The sequence below is a fragment of the Nycticebus coucang genome, chromosome 1 (assembly GCF_027406575.1).
Source record: "Nycticebus coucang isolate mNycCou1 chromosome 1, mNycCou1.pri, whole genome shotgun sequence".
NCBI lineage: Eukaryota > Metazoa > Chordata > Mammalia > Primates > Lorisidae > Nycticebus > Nycticebus coucang.
This window is the reverse complement of record NC_069780.1, coordinates 160,304,036-160,317,837: the sequence shown is the minus strand read 5'-3', so window position 1 is coordinate 160,317,837 and position 13,802 is coordinate 160,304,036. Positions and strand designations below refer to the sequence as shown.

At 33.9% G+C, this 13,802-nt stretch overlaps 1 protein-coding gene across 1 annotated transcript in view; it reads left to right on the top strand.

Moving 5' to 3' along the window:
* Positions 1 to 13,802, top strand: part of CCDC152 (coiled-coil domain containing 152) — a 54,924-nt gene that overhangs the window by 39,999 nt on the left and 1,123 nt on the right. The window contains exons 4-7 of the mRNA XM_053591451.1: positions 1,051 to 1,115; positions 5,706 to 5,808; positions 11,748 to 11,875; positions 13,692 to 13,775. Coding sequence (XP_053447426.1) covers positions 1,051 to 1,115; positions 5,706 to 5,808; positions 11,748 to 11,875; positions 13,692 to 13,775 — 380 coding nt within the window. The remainder of the gene's footprint in view (positions 1 to 1,050; positions 1,116 to 5,705; positions 5,809 to 11,747; positions 11,876 to 13,691; positions 13,776 to 13,802) is intronic.

Here is a 13,802-nt window from a genome sequence, read left to right as displayed (position 1 = left end):
TTCTCACTTCTGTTGAATCCTTCAAGCCACAGATCTAGCTGGTGATAAGGGTCATGAAAACTTTCAATTATATAGGAAATTAGAGGTTCACATTGACTCAGATGTTTAGTAATCAAAATTAACTGCAGGGTTTTAAAATTTGCCCAAAAAGTCATTAAGGCATTGTTTCTAGTTACCCAAACCAGACACCTAAAAGGCAAAGGTTCTTCCCCCCTCTTTCTCTTTTGCTCCCCTATCTAGTCAGTCCCTAAAAAACCTGGTAATTCTACATCTAAATGGTTTTCCTCAGTGCCCACTTTTTCCATCCTGTCACTGCCTTAATTTCAGTTTGTTATCTCCTACTTGATCTAGCCTTACTAATCTCATTTCTCTAGAGTCAACACTCTCCATCATGACTCACATTGCCAGATGATCTTTTCAGCATGTAATTCTTAATCATTTCACTTACTCATTGTTCAAAATTCTTTAAATGCTCCCCATAATCTTTAAAACAAAATCCAAAGTCATTTATATATAATATGTCCACCTTGGTGATCTGGCTCCAATCTATATAGTACCTCCTTCTCACTCTGTACACTCCAACAATGTTGTACTTCATTTGTAGTTTTTGCAAATATGCTGTATCCACTCAAGCCGAAGTCCTTCTGTGCAATTTTCTGTTTGGAATTCCCTCCCTTAACACAGGAGAAGCCTTACCACTTAAATCTCAACCCAAATGGTCCCCCTTTTCTAAATCCTTTCCTGACTTCAAGCTGACTTAAACTTTCTTTTCACAGATTTCCATAGTATTTCAGATACATTTTCCCTATCAAACAATTAACATATCATATTATAATTACTAACATATCTGACTCATTAGGGGTTTGAGTTCTTTGAAGAGCAATTACTCTCTTTTTGTTTCTACCTTCTCAGTATCTAGCATAGTGCCTGAAGTGTAGTAGGTGCTGGACATATGTTTGTTGAATGCATACATGAAGAGAAGCTAAAACATTAAACATATCCCCACATTAATTAAAAAGTGGAATTTTTTCTTTGATTATTTTTATACAGATGAAAATGAACAACTAAAAAGAAATGCTGATCTTATAAAAGAGAAGTTAAAATCTCATGAACAGGTGAGTTTATGTATCATTATATTCAATCAAGTCCTTTTAGTTCAGTGGTCCTCAAACTTTTTGGCACCAAGGGATCAGTTTCATGGAAGACAACTTTTTCACAGATAGCAGGGTAGGGGAAAGGAAGTAGAGCTCAGGTGGTGATGCTGTGTGGACCTGTTTCTAATAGGCCATAGACCAGTACAGGGGTTGGGGATCATAGCTGATTGTTTTCATTAAAAAACATAGCCAAAATTTGTGTGTATGCAAATATATATTATATATAAGCACCAAAATATTTAATAAATGAAAATTTATTTTTAAAGTAATACAAGTTTTGAGAACCCTAATCTTTTTATAAGATATAATGTACTAATACATCACTTATATTACTTTTTCTTTCACTAAAAAGAGACACAGTTATTTTGCTACACATTTTCAACTACATTAATAGAGGGTTTTTTTGCATTTTTTTTATTTTTACATATACATGCATTTATTAGGTTTCCATTTTTTTGCCTTCACAAAATTAAAAAGGCTTAAATTTTAATAACAATAACAATGTTTAAAATAAGGACTAGAAACAAAAACCTCGTAAAGAACGAATGAGCATAAATACATTCAGAAAAGGAATCAGACAATTGCTACATTGAAATATTAGCAATAATAATAATGCAAATAAAGTAATATTTACATTGTCTAAGAGTATATCTATTATAGAATGCTTTGAGGTTTAGTATGGAGTCATCAGTTAACTTCTTATTATTTTTTTTAAGTCTCAAAAAATAGACAACTAATATTTATAAATAAAAGTAAAAGATAATTTTGAAAAACAGATCATGCCAAATCTTATAGACAATAGAAAAAGAAGAAATACTTCATTCTCTATTAATCATTCATTAATAGAGTTTTTACTCTGGCATGCACTCTACTGATTAGCAGCTTTGAACACTTTTTATTATAAAGTAAATGACTCTGTACTCTGTATAATTTGGGTAATTGTTGAAATTTCAAATGAAGGGGACATGTTATATGGATCACAAATTAATTCTTTCTCAAGGACCACCATACCCTCTGCAACTTTCCTTGTCTCCTATAGGATCAATATGGTGCTAACAATCATAGGCAGTGCCTAAGAAACATAAAAGATGCTTAATAAATGTTGGTTCCCCTTCCTCTGCTCTTCGAGGGGACCCATTATACTAACTTACTCTCGTCTCCTAAGAGCCAAACTTAAGTTGGATCTATAGATTTTAACTTGAATCTTCTCTGAATTCAGTCTGGTTCTTCATTTGAGAAACCTCTAAAGAAACCTGCCCACGAGCTGAGGTAATACTTAGTAGTAATTAATAGCACTCTGGCTGTGCTCTTAGAAAATACAGCTTTTCATCGCCAAGTTTGAGGTGGTTTAAGTGTCTTTGGAATGTTTCTTGTTTTTTGAAAGGGCCATTTATGCAAAGTGGCTCCCAAATGCTGAAGGAGCTGAGAATCCAAAGAAGGAGGCAAACAAATTCAGTTTGTTGGTACAGAGTGATTCATTAGGGAAACTTAGGGACAGAAGCCTAGCCTTTGGTGCTACAAGATAAGTAGATATTCACTCTGCAGCCTGCTAGACTCAGGGCTTATACCTCAGGGGAAAAGTATATGTACTCTGGAAAGAATACATAGATGGCTATGGGCATTGCAGCTATGATATATGCAACATATCAAGGATATTGGAGAAAAGGGAAGTAAACAAGTGTTCCTACATAAAGAGTAGTAAATGACCTAGACTTCTTAGAAGCATTCCTGGACTTAGGGTTAGTCAGAAGTCACAAAGCAGATTAACTTTAAATTAAAATCGCGATTCTCCTCACACGTTCCATCCTCCCAACCCCTCTTTTTTTCTCTTTTTCCTTTATTCTTTCCCAATCCCTTCCATACCTTAACTCTAGAGCCTAACAGTAGATGGTGGAGTCAGGTTGGAATGAGGGTAGGAAGCAAGGGAAGAGAAAATTTTATCTCTTTTCCTTCCTAAAATTTCAAGCTCTATGATACTGCTTTGTCTAGAATACTATAGGAATTTTTAAAGGGGTAGAAATTAAAGAGAAAACACTACAACTCAAGATTCTGAATTTTTAAAATAACTGCTATTCAAAGCAAAGTAAAAAATTACCTCAATCCAATGAGAGTTTGACCTTTTTTTCACCTCCTCAATACCATCAATTTTCTTTTAAAAGCTGTGATCCCTTTTTGAGAAAAATACTCAAAGGCACACATATGCGCACACACGTGAGTATAATTTTGCACAACATTTTAGAAAGTTGAGGGACCCTCAAAATCCCATTCACTGAGTCTAGGCTAAAAGCTATAACCTAAATAATTTTTATTGTCAGTGTGCACACACACAAGGTGGAACAATTATGTTTTTAAAATCATTCTAGAAAAAGTGCTACATACCTCATTGCTGAATATCACTATAGTCACCTTCAAAGTACTCTCTTTGGGAAGCTATGCACTGACTGCAGCATCTAGTTCACCCCTCAGAGCACTTTTTTTCTAGGATGAGTTTGTGAACTTAATTGTCAGGCCTCCTATAGAGACAGCTCTGATGGCCATTCCAGAAAAAGAGTTCCAAAATTCCTTTCAAGGATGGACTAAGCACTAGCATCAGTGCATAGCTTCCCAAGGGGAGTACTTTAAAGGTGACTGCAGTTGTATTCAGCAATGAGATATGTAGCCCTGTTTCTAGGATGAGTTCACAAACTTAATTGTCCTACCTCCTGTGTGTGTGTGTGTGTGTGTGTGTGTGTGTGTGTGTGTGTTTCAGGATGCCAAAAAAATGTATATACATTTAAAGTGACATTATTTATGTATTACTTGTTCACTGATGGTAACCACTTTGACCACCTCTCGTAATTGCAGAAGCCAAATATAACTTGTATTCATCTTTTGTTATCAGTGTGTATTGAGTATTACAATTTTAAAACACTTTTGGCACCATATGTACATATATATATGGGGGAAAGGAGTGAGAAAGAGAACTCAATGGGAACACAACATTGAGTAACAGCTTTTATGATATGTGAAGACTTTTCTTGACCTCTTTCCTTTTTTCTACTGTCCTTCTTAATTCTTTCTGCTTTTCCTTTCTCTTGCCTACATCTTAGGCCTATGAGTATTCTTTATGTAGATCCATCCCCCTGGAAAAATGGTAAAGTTTGTCTTGGGTGCTTTCTCTTCCATAACTACTCTCAAGGCTCCTCTTCCTGTTCTTAGCATGATACATCTATCTCCCCGCTGCTTCAATAATTTAAGAAGCTGATCTCAGACAGCTATCAAGGACTTTTTAAATCCCAAATCTATCTTTCTCCTGATGCCTCCTCCTAAAGCTAACCTTTATTGCAAGTAATGCTTTATCTCCTTCTGGGAAGTAGAAATATTCATACAATTTTCAGAAACAGAAGTTCAACCCACTTTCAAAGGTATTCATCCTACATTACAGTAAGCTTGTTAGCTACAGATCAGTCCCTTCTGTTGGCTCTAAAGTATAGCTTTGGCTCATACAGAACATATTTTAATGTTGTGGTGCCATTTGTTCATGCAATTAAGCTAAATATTTTGAGAATCCATAATATGCTAAACATTGATGATGAGTATTCAGGAAGCAAAGATAAAAAAGACATTGTTTCTATATTATCTTTATCTCTTTGGATCAGAAATGGGTCTTTCTCATGGAATTCATGAAGCAGAGAGTACAGTGGTTGTTAGCAGGAGTTGTTGGGGTAGGGAGATATTGGTCAAAGGATATAAATTTTCAATTAGACAGGAGGAATGAAATTCAGTAGATTTGTTGTACAATGTGCTGATTGTAGTTAGTAACAATGTTTCATAGACCTGAAAATAGCTAATGAGAGCATATTTTAAATGTTCTCACCATAAAAATATAAGTATGTGAGGTATGGATATATTAATTGGCTTGATTTAGACATTTAACTAGATATACAGGTGTCCATAAAGTTCATGTGTAATTTACTAAGTTAAACTATTTTAAATTGCACATGAACCTCTACGTCCATCCTGTGTATATTTATCTCAAAACATCAGTCAGGCACAATGATAGTCTTAGCTACTTGGAAGGCTGAAGTAGAAGTGTCCTTTGAGGTCAGGAGTATAAGATCAGTCTGAGAAATATAGCATCTCTAATAATAAGATTATGTTTGGGGGTAGAAGGGTCCACCAGCTCCTGCAGTGGGGAACAACTGCTACTCTTTGGCTTAAAAAATAATAATATATATATATGTGTGTGTGTGTGTGTGTGTATATATATATATTATACACACATCTATATGTATATATATAAAATGTACATCATAAATATATATAATTTTTATTTGTCAATTTAAAAATAGCATTTAAATTAAATAAATAAATATTGTATTACATACATGCAAAATAAAAATATTGGTGTTTCTCAAAGCTGATTATTCAAATAAACAATATTTTTCCTTTCTAGATATGATTACATGTCAAATACTGTGTTAATATAAACTAAGAATTTTATCTTTCTAATTAATCAAAAGTTGTATACCCATATTTCCTTTTTGAATGAATATATATTTTAATCTCTAGGAACATAAGAATAATATTGCCAAACTTGTGAGTGAAATGAAAATCAAAGAGGAGGGACATAAGATAGAAATGAGCAAACTTTACCAGGACATGCAGAAAAAAAGTAAGTTTTTAAATTTTTAATTTAAGAATTCTACAATATCATGAAACAATTTAAATATGTGTATGTATAATTTTTTCAGTGGTAGCCAATATTCTTGAATGAATGCTGCCTTGATGCATTTTAATTTATGTTTTGTAGCTTTCTATATATTTATGTATATAAATACATTTTCTAAATTTGATTCCTATAACTACAATGTTACCATTGTAGTTAAATGTTACCATTTACCATATGACCCAGAAATCCCACTCATAAGTATTAACCTGAGAGAAATGGAAGCATCTCTCTCACAAAGACCTGTTTGTGAATATTTATAGCAACTTTATTCCTAATGGCCCTGAACTGTAATCAAGCAAATTCATTAGCTGATAAATAAACAAATCGTGGTACATCCATACAATGGAAATTACTTAGCAATGAAAAGGCACAAACTACTGATACATTCAGCAATTCACTTCAAAAGCATTACAGCAAATGAAAGAAGCCAGACCCAAAAGGCTATATACTGTATGATTCTGTTTTTTTGACATTCTGGAAAAAGGAGAAATTATGGTGACAAAAGTCAGATCACTGTTTGCCAGCATGTGAGTAAAAGGATGGACTGCAAGGGACACAAGGGCTATTTTTGAAGTGATGGAAGATTTTATTAGTATTTCTTGATTGTAGTAATGGTTAGATTATGTATGTTTGTTAAAACTCACCAAACTTTATACCTCAAAAAGGATTTTGCTATATATGGGTTATGCCTCAGTAAGTCTGACTTTAAAAATGTGCAAACTCAATTATAAAAATTTTAAAAAGGAAATAAATACACTAAGATTCACAGAATGGCAATATCAAATATGGAACTTAACAATTACTCTGATTAATATAATTGAGGAATAAAACAATGTAATGGGAAATTTTGATAAAAAACTGAAAACTATAGTAGAGAAATATATGGAGCTGAGTGTGGTAGCACATGTCTATAATCCCAGACACTTGGAAGGTTGAAGTAGGAGGATCACTTGAATCCAGGAGTTCAAGACCAGCCTAGGCAACATGGTAAGACCTCATCTCTAAAAATATTTAAAAATTATCCAGGCATGGTAGCACATGCCTGTAGACCCAGCTATTTGGGAGGCTGAGGTAGGAAGATCACCTGAGCCCAGGAGTTTGAGGTTGCAAGGAGCCATATTACACCACTACACTCCAATATAGACAACAGAGTGAGACCCCATCTTGAAAAGAAAAGAAAGCAAAACAAAATGAAAGAAATATATGAAAATGTGAGTGCTGAAAACACAATAACTAAAAATAAAGTTTCTTTTTTTTTTTTTTTTTTTTTGCAGTTTTTGGCTGGGGCCGGGCTTGAACCCACCACCCCCGGTATATGGGTCTGGCACCCTACTCCTTGAGCCACAGGCACTGCCCTAAAAATAAAGTTTCAGTGTATTGGTTTAACAGCCAATTAGATACAACTGGAGATAGAATTAGTAAGTTGGCAAATAAGAAGAAAAGATCCAACCCAAGGCAGAGAAAGTCAAGAAGATGACATATATAGAAAAGAACATATGAGACATAGGAAGTAATAGCATATTCTATGAAAGGCTGTTCTCTCTGTATTTAGTGTTAAGACTAAAGTCGCTGCAGTTAGAGGAAAGCTGGATATGAAGTAGGAAAGAGTGAGGATGAACCAGAGCCTGAATCTTTCTTACGCTCCTTTGTAACCTGATGACATGGTGACCTACAGGAAAAGATGGTGCAGCTATGGAGCTGCAAGGACACCTGGCATAGGATTCATATCAGCTAAAAGAAGAAATCTGGTTGGAGCTTTAAAAAACTATGGAACTCAACTCCCATATTAGTAAGGTGATCTAGTGATCAGTGACAATTTGAATTTCCTTATGCTTAGAAAATAATAGATGCTGATTTGATAAGACTGACAATGAGTGACACCTAGCAACATTGCCTAGCATGCTAATTATTTCAAAAGGTCTCAAATCTTGTGCATATGTCTCCTATGGCAAACTCTAACATATAGGAAAGGGAATTCTGAAAAACATAGTAAACATAGTTCTAGTTTAGCTAGTACAAAACCACCAAAGATAGAGGGGAAGTAAATGGGATTAACACTACCAGACCTCAGACTATACGATAAACCGATAGTGATCCAAACAGCATGGTACTGGCACAAAGACAGAGAGGTAGATGTAGGGAACAGAATAAAAAACCAAAGGATGAACCCAGCTACTTACCGTTATTTGATCTTTGACAAGCCAATTAAAAACACTCAGTGGGAAAAAGATTCCCTATTTAACAAATGGGTGAACTGGCTGGTGACCTGTAGAAGACTGAAACTGGACCCACACCTCTCACGATTAACTAAGATAGTCTCTCACTGGATTCAAGATTTAAACTTAAGACATGAAACTATAAAAATACTAGAAGAAGTGCAGGGAAAACTCTTGAAGAAATCAGCCTGAGTGAATATTTCATGAGGAGGACCCCCAGGGCAATTGAAGCAGCATCAAAAATACACTACTGGGACCTGATCAAACTAAAAAGCTTCTGCAGGGTGCGCCTGTGGCTCAAAGTGGTAGGGCACCGGCCCCATATGCCGCAGATTGTGGGTTCAAACCCAGCCCTGCCAGAAACTGCAAAAATGAATGAATAAATAAATAAAAAGCTTTTGCACAGTGAAGAACACAGTAAGTAAAGCAAGCAGACAGCCCTCAGAATGGGAGAAGATATTTGCAGGTTATGGCTCCAACAAAGGTTTAATAACCAGAATCCACAGAGAACTCAAACTTATTAGCAAGAAAAGAACAAGTGATCCCATCTCAGGGTGGGAAAGGGACTTGAAGAGAAACTTCTCTGAAGAAGATAGGCACATGGCCTATAGATATATGAAAAAAATGCTCATCATACTTAATCATCCTTAATCATCAGAAAAATGCAAATCAAAACTACTTTAAGATGTCATCTAACTCCAGTAAGATTTGCCCATATCACAAAATCTCAAAACCAGAAATGTTGGCATGGATATGGAGAAAAGGGAACACTTCTACACTGCTGGTGGGAATGCAAACTAATATGTTCCTTTTGGAAAGATGTCTGGAGAACACTTAGAGATCTAAAAATAGAACTTCCATTTGATCCTATAATTCTCTACTAGGTATATATCCAGAAGACCAAAAATCACATTATAACAAAGATATTTGTACCAGAATGTTCATTGCAGTCCAATTCATAATTGTTAAATCATGGAAGAAGCCCAAGTGCCCATCGACCCACAAATGGATTAATGAATTGTGGTATATGTACACCATGGAATATTATGCAGTCTTAAAGAAAGATGGAGTCTTCACCTCTTTCATGTTTACATGGATGGAGCTGGAACATATTCTTCTTAGCAAAGTATCTCAAGAATGGAAGAAAAAGTATCCAATGTATTCAGCCCTACTATGAAACTAATTTATAATTTTCTTTATGAAAGCTATAACCCAATTATAACCTAAGAATAATTAGGGGAAAGGGAGGGGAGGGGAGGGGGGAAGATGGGTGTAGGGAGGGAAATTGGTGGGACCACACCTACGGTGCATCTTACAGGGGTACATGTGAAACTTACTAAATGTAGAATATAAATGTCTTAACACAATAACTAAGAAAATGCCAGGAAGGCTATGTTAACGAGTTTGATGAAAATATTTCAAATTGTATATAAAACCAGTGCATGGTGCCCCATGATTGCATTAATGTACACAGCTACGATTTAATTTAAAAAAATGTTGAAAATTAAAAAAAAAAGTTTTAAAGTTAATATGTATAAGAAAAATACTTGGAGGCACCTGAAAAAAATTTCAGGCTAACAAAACTGGAAATATGGACACTTTTGCTGTAACACTGAATTTTATATAAGAATGTATATTAATTCAAAAATTAAAAAACACAAGGGAAGGCAAAAAAGTATTATAAGATTTTTATATAATGTCTGTAAATTGGTAAAGGTACTAATTGTGTTAGATTCTAATAAATCAAGTGTGCATACCATATACATCAAGTAAACATTACAGGAAGAATAAAAGAATATTCATCAAGATAATGACTATCAAGATAATAGAGGAGAGGAAAATAAAAATAGTGATTCAGTCTAAATGAAGGCAAGAAAAGAGAAGAAAGGAACACAATGTAAAAAACAGCAAATAATAAGCTGATAAATTTAAACCCAAATATATCAGTAAATGTATTAAATGAACTTTGACTAAATGTTCCAACTAAAAGGCAAAGATGATTAAATTGGATAAATATTAAAATCTTCTAATATATAAAGTTATAAAGCTATATACCTAAAGTGTAAGATATAAAAAAAAATGGAAAAGGGTATACCATGCAAATGGTAACCAACATAAAGGTGGCATAGCTATGCTAATATTGCACAAAATATACTTTAAAACAAAAAGCAATGCTAGAGACAAGGATAAAAATTTCATTATGATAAAATTAATTCACCAGGAAAATATAACAACAATTCAAATTTACGTGTACCAAATGATGGAGCTTTAATTATATGAATCAAAAATTGGTAAAATTCAGTGTGATGTAAGCATTCCTAATTCTATATGAAATCAGCACATTGTACCCCACAAATGCATTAATGTATACATGATCTATGTGTTTATGATTTAATAAAAAAAAGATTTAAAAAATTGGTAAAACTAGTGAGATAAACAGACAAATTCACAACCATAGTGAGATTTGAATTCACCTCTTTTAGTAGTTGAAAAAGTACATAAAAACATACAATATCAGTAATGATATAGAAAATTTAAACAATAAAATCAACAAATTGATACTAATTGACACATTTAAAAATTATACCCAATAAATGCAGAAATGTATTATTTTTAAGTATCTATAGAACATTTAAGAAAGTTGACCATTTCATGAACCAAAAAGCAAATTTTAACACATTTCAAAGATCTGAGTACCTACTTTGGCTGCATTGTAATTAATGTAATGTTGGTAAAATACAGATAAATAGAAAACCCCTATCTGTTCAGAAATTATTTATGAATAATCTATGAATCCAGGGGAAAATCCTAAAGGAAATTTAAAAAATTAAACTGAATTATATGGAAAACATTACATATCAAAGTTTGTGGGGCATAGCTAATGCTGTGTTATATGGCCATAAGTACAAACACTGGAAAATGCTAAAAATAAATTATCTAAATATAAATATATATTAGGAATTTAAGAAGCCCCTTATTTGCAGGGATGATGGACTAATTGATTCTTTTCTTTTTAAAACCAAAGATTTCCTTGAGGCTCCCATCCCAGATGGCACGTTGTCATTGATAGTAATAAAAAATAGAGAGAAGAGGAAATTCGATGAAGCATAGAGACATGATGGAAACATGACAGAGGCCTGATCCTATGGAGTAGTATATCAGGGGCTTAATAAACCACTAGAGAGTCATCTAGTAGTTTGGGCCTTTTACATGTGGGACCCCAGGCTTTGTTGACCCTCTTTAACCACAGGAATTATTTATTCGTTTTTTAAGTCATTAATGTTTAAGAGTGCAACTTCATTCATTTATTCAAAAGCATTCAGTGAGTGACCTTTGTGTTTGAGCATTATGCAGTGTCTTGTCAAAAATATATTAAAGGGTAAAACGAAAGCTATGTTGATTGGATTGATGTAACCACGTCAGATTATATTTAAAAAATCAACACATTGTACCCCACATATGCATAAATGTATTCATGATCTATGTGTATATGACTTAATAAAAAATATATATATAAAAGGTCTACCCTATACATAAGCAATTTCTAAAATATGTTTTATTAATAAAATTTACTTTCTGGTAAATTATTTAAAATACTGAAGAAATATAGACCTGTATTTTTGAAATGTTAAATTAATGAATTTTATTTACTTTTATTTTATTCAGTTGAATTAAATGAGGAAAAGCACAAAGAACTAATAGGGAAAAAGGAAATGGAAATTTCAGAGTTAAATGCAAAGTTAAGAACTCAAGAGAATGAAAAACAAAGTGAAATAATCAAGCTACAGCTGGAGGTAGGTTTAAGAGTCTGCTAATCTTGAGGACATATTCCTTAGTCTAAACTGCTCTTTGATTATTTTTCATCACAGTGAGATAACTTTCAGGACTAAGAACAATCCTGTGAGAGGGCTTCATACCACTCATTCTCTGCCAAATGCAATGCTCAAACACCATAAAACTGTCACCTACACTGCTTTTCAGCACTTGGCCTGAAGGTGGGACTCTTCAGTTGTTCAGAATGTCCTAGTTTCCAGAAAGGGTGTTGTTTCCTCTGAGAGAGGGAACAGGTAACTTGGGGATTACCTGCGTTTTACAAACAAGTCTATGCAGTCTTCATAAGACTGCCGTTCCAACGTGGGGTGAGTGTTTCTAATTTTTAACATTACTCTCCCCTCTCTTCCCAGCAGAAATTGTGGAACCCTAGGGTAAACCAACCAGAAATTTCTTTTGCTTTATTTGGGATACGAAGAGATAAATTTCTTCCTGATAAATTTCTGGAAAAATATATGTCATAGGGGCAAACAAACCAAATTTTTTTTAAAAACCACAAAAACGAAACTTAGAAGGAATTTCAGATATGGTACCTTAAAGGGTAAAACTCCAGTTCCAGCTCTTTGCTCTAAAGCCTTTCAAGGTTATTTAACCAGACTTCAGAATCCCAAAGATAATGATATGTTAACAAAATGTTCATTCTTTACATTTTTTTAGATCCCACCAATCTTTCTTTGATTCGTGCTTCTCTTGCTCTCCCCCACCCCATCTCCAACTCTCATTTTACTTAATGGACTAAGAATTCCCAGGTCTTGGTTGAGATAACTTACTATTCATTTTCCTGAAACTTTGGTATCCTGGGGTGCTTGGTAAGGTGCCATGTGTAATTATTGGGCATAAGGGAGACTGATGTTGACTTTAAAGGCTCTTTACTGCTGCTGCCATCCAGCCAAGTATACCCACAAACCAGAGATGGCCAGCAGAAAATAATAGGCCATGTTTCAAGATCTACCACCAACTTCTAATCCACTATGTGGGAATTTGCATTTTGTTTGCCATTTGAGCCCTGGCACTGGTCTAGCCGGAGTCAATTACTTGGCTAGTATACAGAATTCCTTGGTTATTTGTCTTCTTTGTACCTACCCATTTCTCTCATCTAACCGGAACACAGTCATGCAGAGTTTATTCCTTGTCCTCACAGAGGCTACACTAAAAGAAATCTGAAGGAAAGAATTGTAATGGAATATAGTGCACAAAAGACAACTGGCCTGTAGGAATGACTTATGAGAACTTTTTAAACCCAATTCAGTTTAATTCAAACCAGCAAGAGTTTAAACTAAATAATAAAATCTTACTCAAATTTTGTTTACCTTCAAAATTTGTGGAGAGGGATATGTGAGTTTTTCTCCCATGACTGTTAAATACACTGTATTATCTTTACAATACATTCATGGTAATGTGAAAATATTTTTACCTATCTTTAAGTTAAACCAGATTCTCAACCCTGGCTGCATGGTAAATCACCTGATGTTTTGAGAAAAAGATGATGTAGATACTTCCTAAAATCTCTAAGTTGGTACCTACACATTTGGTACTTTTAAAAAGCTCCCAGGTAATTTTAACATGCAATCAGGGTTATTAATATGGTATGTTCTTTGCTTTTTCTTAAAAATTGTTTACTTAAAGAAAGATTTTTCCATTGTCTGTTATACAGGGAATACACTTAAATTATAGGTATGTCAAAGGATTCCATGTATTATACTTTATTTTATTTATGAAACAATTGTTTCTAATTGTTTAACTAGTCCCAATAACTGTCTTTTTTTAAACTTGGTTCAGTTTGATGCCAAACTAGCAAAAGTTCAGACTAAATCAAAATCATATATGGATTCTGCTGCTTTGCCACAGAGTATCTACCGAAGGGTATGTGAGTTTTTCTCCCATGACTAT